At 31.9% G+C, this 7866-nt stretch overlaps 1 protein-coding gene across 1 annotated transcript; it reads right to left on the bottom strand.

The window, feature by feature from the left end:
- Positions 1-197: 197 nt before the first annotated feature.
- Positions 198-7361, bottom strand: LOC117120272. Its single transcript, XM_033265284.1, has 5 exons — positions 7314-7361; positions 3021-3090; positions 2370-2891; positions 759-803; positions 198-208 (listed from the first exon to the last, which is right to left on the bottom strand). The coding sequence occupies exons 2-5, from the start codon at positions 3046-3048 to the stop codon at positions 198-200; spliced, it is 606 nt and encodes a 201-aa protein (XP_033121175.1). The 5' UTR covers positions 3049-3090; positions 7314-7361.
- Between the last annotated feature and the right edge of the window lie 505 nt (positions 7362-7866).

Genomic DNA, 7866 nt, shown 5'->3' with positions numbered 1-7866 from the left:
TTTTTTGATACAATTTGATAATATGTGATATGACGTCATCGTACCCATATATGGGCACATCAAATTTTCTTGTCACATAAAATTTGCTAGTGTAGACAAAGCTTTAGACATAGAAGACCTTTACACAGTACTGTAAATGCCCAACTTATATGTGATTATTTTAATACAAATATATATCATTAAAAAAAATGTTTAAACTATTCTAATTCTTGCAAACAAGAAGGAACAATTACACAAAAGCAGCATTCTACAGGCTATCAAGATAGGATAATTTATGGCTTCTTAAAATTATTTTTACTATAAAAAGACTTCTACAAAATATTCTAAATTGAAAGGGAATTTGTTCACACCCTATCTTGAACCATCCCTCAATGTCAACCGTGAATAATAGCATGAATGGTAGTGGCAGTGTTTACAGCAGTAGTAGTAGTTGTAGAGTTACTACATAGAACAGAGTAACAAATAACATAATAATAATAATAATAATAATAACAATAATAATAATAATAATAATAATAATAATAATAATAATAATATTTCAATTCAATATAAAATTTATTCAACAACACAAAAAAGGATGAAGCTTGTCTAAGCTGTCCTTTAACAATGACAAATGAACAGAAGTAAAAAATAATTAACTAAAAATATAACTAAAAAAAAAAATTTTTTTTTGGTGAACTATCATAATATTAACATTTATATAGCATGATGCATGATAATATTATAATAGACACCAATGTAAAAATTAATTATCTTACCTCTTGGTTGTTTTGTGTTTGAAGATGGCTTTGGAGTTGGAATGTCTGAAATTAAACATCTATTATTTACAATAATTTTTAGTAATATTGTATAGTTATACTTTGACAATTTAAATGAGTGTACTCAAAAGGAATTTAATATCATGGGTGTGGGGTGGTTGGATTCGAGTTTTCAACTCTGAGGTTGGAGGTTTGAGCCTTCTGCTTTGAATTAAAATTGCATATTCTTGGGCCTACACAAACGTGGGAGAATAATCATAGTATCATTGTGCTGAACTACGTACAAGACTGAGCAGCTAGCTCAGTCGGCTAATCTGGTGGTAGCCGCTGTGTGTAAGCTGAACCGTGGAGATCTCTAGGTCCCCGGTTCAATTCCCATCACTTCCTCTCCTGGTGTTTCAGATGGAGGGCTGAAATACAAGTTACAATAGCGCACCGTCTTTCGGATGAGACGTTTAAGCCGTTGGTCCCGTATGCATTATGGCCCATGTGCACGTTAAAGAACGCAGTACACTCTTCGGAAAAGAGTAGGGGATTGTCTCCTGGTGTACTGTCCAATCACCACCAGAAGGACCCCACTGGAAATAAGTCTTCTTCTAGACTTTCGTGGGCTATCCTTGGTGTTTACACCGAATAAATCCAATCTAACTCCTCCCTCAACATCACTCTTGATGCAATATTACAAATCTACCTACAACTTTTTTTAAATATATTATATTTTGCATATAATATCTATTTATTTTATCATGTCATGTTTTTTGCATTGAACAACATTGGCAATCAGGTTGTTTCTTTTCAACTTTATGGGTTATCCTTATTTCATATGTTTTAATGTGCAATGTTTTTTTGTGATTTTATCTTAGTGATTTTTTGTAATGTTGGAAAACAAATAAAATCAAAGCAAGTCATACCATTGGTTTTATTCAAAACCAAACAGCTAAAATCAACTCGCAAGCTCCCCCAATAAATAAATGGATGAACTTAGGCCAAAGGCTGCTCAGAAATGAGGCCATCACTATGTAAAGTTTATAAATAACCTTGCACCTCCTTTATTTTGTATTCCATTTCTGTTTACTATGTTAGCTATTGATTTAGATTTTAAGTTCAGTTTTAAATTTTAGGCAAGTGCAGTAAGTACTGAAAGGTAATTTTTAATCTTAATATTTCATGGTGGCAGAAATTTTGTAAATTGGATGTTTTGTGACACCTTGCTGCGGGTGTTCAGCAGCCTGGACATTACATAATAAAGGCATTTCGGGTCTAGCTTTTAAAATTAATTTGCAAATCACACACAAAAAAACTTGTTTTTAGAAATTTTTATAAAATATAATCATAAAATAATCTCTTCTGATCCAGCATGCTAATTAGTCCAATAATGGAGAACACTAAATAGAGTCAGATAAGATTTAACATGCCAGGAGATTTGTGATGTAATAAATCTGAAATTAGTTTTTATTAAAATGTTATCTTCTGTTTCATCCTTTGGTTTCAAAGCATTTCCAGTAGTTGCACTAAGTTTTTCAGTTACAATAAATTGAAGTGAATTCCATCAACATTCATCAATATATATTCATCAACATTCATTAAATTTAAAATAAAGTAAAGAAATACCTTCTGTTAGAGCTTTCACAGCTTGGTAGAGTTTATGTTTCTTCAACTTTTCAATGAATGCTGTCATGTTCTCTTCACAAATGACCATGTTGTGTTCTAGATCCATAATCAAACTCCAGCTATCTGTATGTTTTACTTCACACAGATCACTGATCTTTTGTACATCACTTGGAGTGAGCGCCATTCCCAGCTTTACAAGTCTTTGCCGATGCACTGTGAATTTTGTAATTACGTTATCCCTGATATTTTTGGCAATTTGGAATGATGGCATTTCATTTTGAATTTCTTGTTCCAGACCAAATTGCTTTGTTGCCTTAATAGTATCATAGAGGAGAGTCAGGTCTGTTGGACTCAAACTTCCAGATGTTATCAGCATATTCATTAAGGTTATTGTCTTAGAAGAAATATGTAATGCAAAAGTATTTTCTACATGGTCCTTGAATAATACTTTCAGCATATTGATGGGTATGTGTTCATCATACCAATTTGACACAAACAACTTAAAATCTGCAAAAGTTGCTTCTATAAAGTAAATAAAAATAAAATATATTAATAATATTACAACTTTTGGAAACAAGAAAAAGTATTGTAGAATATCTTGATTCTAAAAGGAGGATGACAGAATATTGAAATGTCTTTTTAGTTTATTACTTTTACTTGTTTCCATGTTCATTGTCATTTGTACAGCTATAGTGCTTCAGTCTTTTTCATTCATTCATTCCTGAAATAAACAAGAATACTCAATCATGATTTGTCTTTAGTCTTTATGTGAATTTAAAACTTACTGTAAACTTCTTATAATTAGTTATAACTGCCAGTTAAAGTATTGAAATAAAAGAATTTGAATACAGTGGTATTTCTCCCTGGTGGCATAGTAGTTTTTTACACTGAAATGTTAGTGACTGTAAACATAAATAAAAGAATTTAAATACAGTGGCATAGTAGTTTTTTACACTCAAATATTAGTGACTGTAAACATGAACTGCAGAATGGGGATTAGAATATGTACCCTTCTACAATATAAAAAGGCTACTTTGTGGGTGTCAAAAACCTGTACCAATAGCTTTGGACAGTAGTCCACTGGACCAGTTTTGTCATTAAAAGTGCCAGACAAAAAACATTGCTCACCGCATGTAACAGTACAGTAATATTCCTGATTATGGTAGCAGGTAAGGCAAGATTTGTTCTATACCTTGTTTCGTGAACTTAATAATACTTAATAAAAATTATTAAAGATCATCAGAGGAGGGCAGAAAAAAATTCTAAAAATTATATTTTCTTATTTAGCAAAAACATCCAGACAGAAATGAAAATTTAAAAAAAACAATTTTATAGTGAATGTAAACAGTGTAGTAATAAGATGGTTTTAACCATCATTTAAAAATGCTTTCAAATTATATAATTAGGAAGAAATATTTTATACATATCATATTTTTTAAGATTTCAAGGCAGAGGCGGGTGTAATAAAAATAAAAATTTCTTGTTTTCTGGAATTTCCATTTTTGTGCTGATGGTAAATGGCCAAAAACAGAATTTTGTTTTTATTCGAAGTCATAATTATTTGCGGAAGGAGGGTTCCCTAAACAAGGTATGAAAAAGTCTTGCTTAACCAAGAGAGTTTCTGCTTTGAAATTTGATAAATGTATAACAGAATGTGTAAAGTGGTGCAATAGGACCACTTCATAATAAGCACATACAATATATATGTGGCTGTTACATTATTTTGGTAAGTAAAATAATTTCACTAATGCCCACTAGCCTAGTGTTTCCATTTATAATCACAGAATGTGTAATGATTGCTATGTGCTGCATGTTTCATGGAAACTTAGGCCAATAGCAAAGTTTCCAAAAAAAATTTGTTATCACAATTATTATGAGGCAGATATTAAGTTGAAAACCTAAAAATTAAAAAAGGTTCCTTTTTAAATGTTTCTATGTCAGAAAAATACATTCCGAACATATACCAACAAAACTTTTCTGTGGAATACATACTTCCCCCACTAAATCATATTGTGCCTTTGGCGGCCTTAGCAAGGCTGCGAGGTACTGGGGCGGGTCCAGATTATTTGCATGATGAATGAAGTAAGTTTTAATGAAAGAATGAATGAAATAAGTTTAAATGACTTGGGGAACCACCTTTTGTCTTGTCACCCTCCCATCATTTGAGTGACTTAAAAGTCAACAATATTAGCCTAAACATTATTCTCATGAATGACCCTCCCCACCCCTAAAGAAGAAAAAAGCTGCTGACTACACTTTTTTGCCAGCTATAAAGCACTCTATAGTGGCAGATCCAAAGATGTCAAAAGGGGTGATGGGGGGTGAAAGTGGGCCAATCTAGGTAACACCAACCCTAGGGGTCCGGGAAGTGTCCCCGGTATGCCCCCACGAAATTTTTGTTTTCTAGACGCCCGAAAAGTCTCAAGACGTTTTGGAAGATCCATTTTGTTCTTTCCCCCCTCCCTTTGAATGCTCCACTGATCTTCAGTGTACGCCAAGTAAAGATGCACTAATAAAGTGTAAATTGGTTACCTTCCAATTAAGGATGAGTATGAATGTTGCATGTTAATATATAAAATTATGACGGGACGTGTACCCCCCCTATCTATCAAATCTAGTTAAACTAAATAATTTCAATTATAATTTTAGGCATTGCAATACAAACCTTTATGTTCTGAGGCCACATATTGAATATAAGAAAAACATAGTCTTTCCTATAGGGGGAGGGGGGCATAACCTGGAATAAGTACAATATTGATTTTAATGAGCTGCCACTATATAACAGGTAACCCAAGTGATGTATTTTTATAATTGTTTTTATTTAGAAAGTCTAATTGTATATAAAACTGTTTCTTATATTTAGATTTATTTTGTATTGATATGCATTTCTTTTATTCATCAGGAACTCATGGAAGAACACCATTGTTGAACAAGATTTTATGTTGTATATCATATATTTCGTGAATAAAGATTATGATTGATTGATTGACAATTGATAATAAAATATTTAGAATATACAAATATCATGAATTTGCAGGATAAGGGTTATTTTTGGAGTTTCTTGCTTGCTTGCTGGAGTGCAGAAGGTTTTCCCGATTTCCGGGAGATGTTAGGGCCGAGTGGTTCCCCCTAAATTCGCTCCTGCTCTAACATGTTAAGGGTGGTGGGAGGACCAGACATCGATGACCATTGCCCTCCCCACACATGGATCCACCCAGAAAATAATCATTTTGTGAAGCCCAGTCGGCCAAATGCTGCAAGTATTGCCATAACAGGATATTCTAAAGCATTAAATATTGAATACTTCTTCTTCTTTAACTGTAATTTTAGGAAGAAAGTCAAATTACTTTTTAAATTAAGAACATTGAGCCAATAATAATTTTGTTTATAACGTTAAAGCAGGTACTTAGATATTATGCCTACTGGTAAAGAATGTGGTAAAAAAGAGATTATACAATACATGCTAAAATGTTGTGATGAATGTAGTTTGTAGACATTCCTTATTTGTCACATTGACTTACTTTTTCTTTTGCATTCTTATTGTATATGGTACTACTTTATTGTATGGAAAATAAAAGTATATTTGATTTGATTTTAGTGATTAACATGGTCACTTTATAATATAAAATATTTTATTCCATTATATTTAGTGAACATACACACGTTTGTATCAGCTGCACTCACTGAAGTGGTACGTTCCACTTACCTACTACTGAGTACTCTGCTGCTCCTTTCACCGTACCGTACAAACTTAATTTAAATAATGAATTCTCACATGTGTTATTTACGTAGCGTGACAAGTCCTCATCCAAAATTTTGTAGACTCGTGTTATTGTAAAATTGTTTTTTATGATATTTTAATACACATATATATGAACTCAAAATATGCCAATAGCAGCAAGACATTTAAAAGAATGGTGCTACGATATATTTCTTGATGTGCACGCATCTGGACGGTAAATCGGCACAAACATTTAGTCCTTACTCAATATAGCATATGATCATATACCTTGATTCTTTGAGATTTAGATTATACTCCTTGGTCTCCTGAGACAAATTTATATGGACTGATGATATTTAAAGACACACTGCCTCAAAACTAAAAAATTAATTTAAAAAATTTGAATAGCTCAAGATCATAAAGGATCAAATAAGTTATCAAATTCCAAACAGAAACAAATTTAAAAAAAAAACATTTTGCTGATTTTACAGACATTTTACTTTAAAAATCCTTAAATTGATTGCTAGCAAATTTAAGAGTTCAACCTTCCAAACAGAAACAAATATAAAAAAAAAACCCATTTTGCTGATTTAACAGACATTTTACTTTAAAAATCCTTAAATTGATTGCTAGCAAATTTAAGAGTTTATGCACACGTTTACAGCAATTAAACTGTTTATTATAATTGAGAGTGAATTTTTTTTATTCAATTTTTAATTGTTAGTTAATAACTTATTAAAATTAGGAAATTCAAATATAGAATAGAATTGTATTTTTAATTTTTTAGCTAATGATAGACAGAACGTTTTAAAGTTATTGACAGCCAGTTTGTGTTTCATAAACCAAAACCTAAAATCACTGATACATAGTGATTATTTTTAGTGATTAGATCTAGTGCAAATTCATTTGTCATGCTGGTTACAGGTGCAGCACTGGTATGCAGCACTGACAATGATGAGTAGCTGCAGTGTTTACAAGTTCTACAGAACTTTGCCTTTATGGATAATTATAGAAAATGACACTATAGACCAAGCTAAACCCATAATGATATTCTACACCTTGTCTAACATCCATGACAATGATTTATCCATCAGGACCTTTGGCTACATTGTAAACCACATTCTTGTCAAATTACTGAAAAATTGTAAAACCCAAGAAAATTGCCCATAAATTTTCTCCCTGTCCAGTTAGTTTGAAATTCTAAAGCTGTTATTATACTGTACCTGCAATTTTGAGCAACCCATATCTTGCACTCGGTGCTACAGGAATTTACTGTGGAATTTGAAGGATACTGTAAAATAGTTACTGAAATTATACATCAATCTCAATAGGCCTTTTTCACAAATCGGTAGACATCATGAAGTGATGACAAACATTGCGAATCAGCGGTGCGTAACCAACAGAAATAAGATAAGCTTTTGGGCTGATTTTCTGACATCATGTTATTTAAAAAATCATAACTCCATAACGGGGCGTTGTATCAAAAAAAAAAAAAGCCAGCAAAATGTTCTTAAAAGACTAGTCTACACCCTATATGCCTGAAAAAAATTGAAAAATTTTTTTGACCTCTGAAATCAAGATTGAAAAATAAAAGCCTATCTCAGTAGTACTAAGATAGGCTTTTCTTTTTCAATCTTGATTTCAGAGGTCAAAACAATTTTTCAATTTTTTTTCACTCATATAGTGGTGTAGACTGGTCTTTTAAGAACATTTTCCTGGAAAAATGTTTTGGATACGACGCCCCGTTATGGAGTTATGATTTTTTAAATAACATGA

The sequence above is a fragment of the Anneissia japonica genome, unplaced genomic scaffold (assembly GCF_011630105.1).
Source record: "Anneissia japonica isolate Jap-2015-1 unplaced genomic scaffold, ASM1163010v1 scaffold287898_len83438_cov111, whole genome shotgun sequence".
Taxonomy (NCBI): domain Eukaryota; kingdom Metazoa; phylum Echinodermata; class Crinoidea; order Comatulida; family Comatulidae; genus Anneissia; species Anneissia japonica.
This window is presented reverse-complemented; position numbering and strand designations above follow the sequence as displayed.

Excerpts from the sequence above, each read along its gene's own strand:
- LOC117120272 (XM_033265284.1), bottom strand. The coding sequence starts at position 3,048 with ATGACAATGAACATGGAAACAAGTAAAA. Across the intron at positions 2,892-3,020 it reads GAACATGGAAACAAGTAAAA|AAGCAACTTTTGCAGATTTT; the intron begins GTAATAAACTAA and ends TTTACTTTATAG. Across the intron at positions 804-2,369 it reads TGTGAAAGCTCTAACAGAAG|ACATTCCAACTCCAAAGCCA; the intron begins GTATTTCTTTAC and ends GTTTAATTTCAG.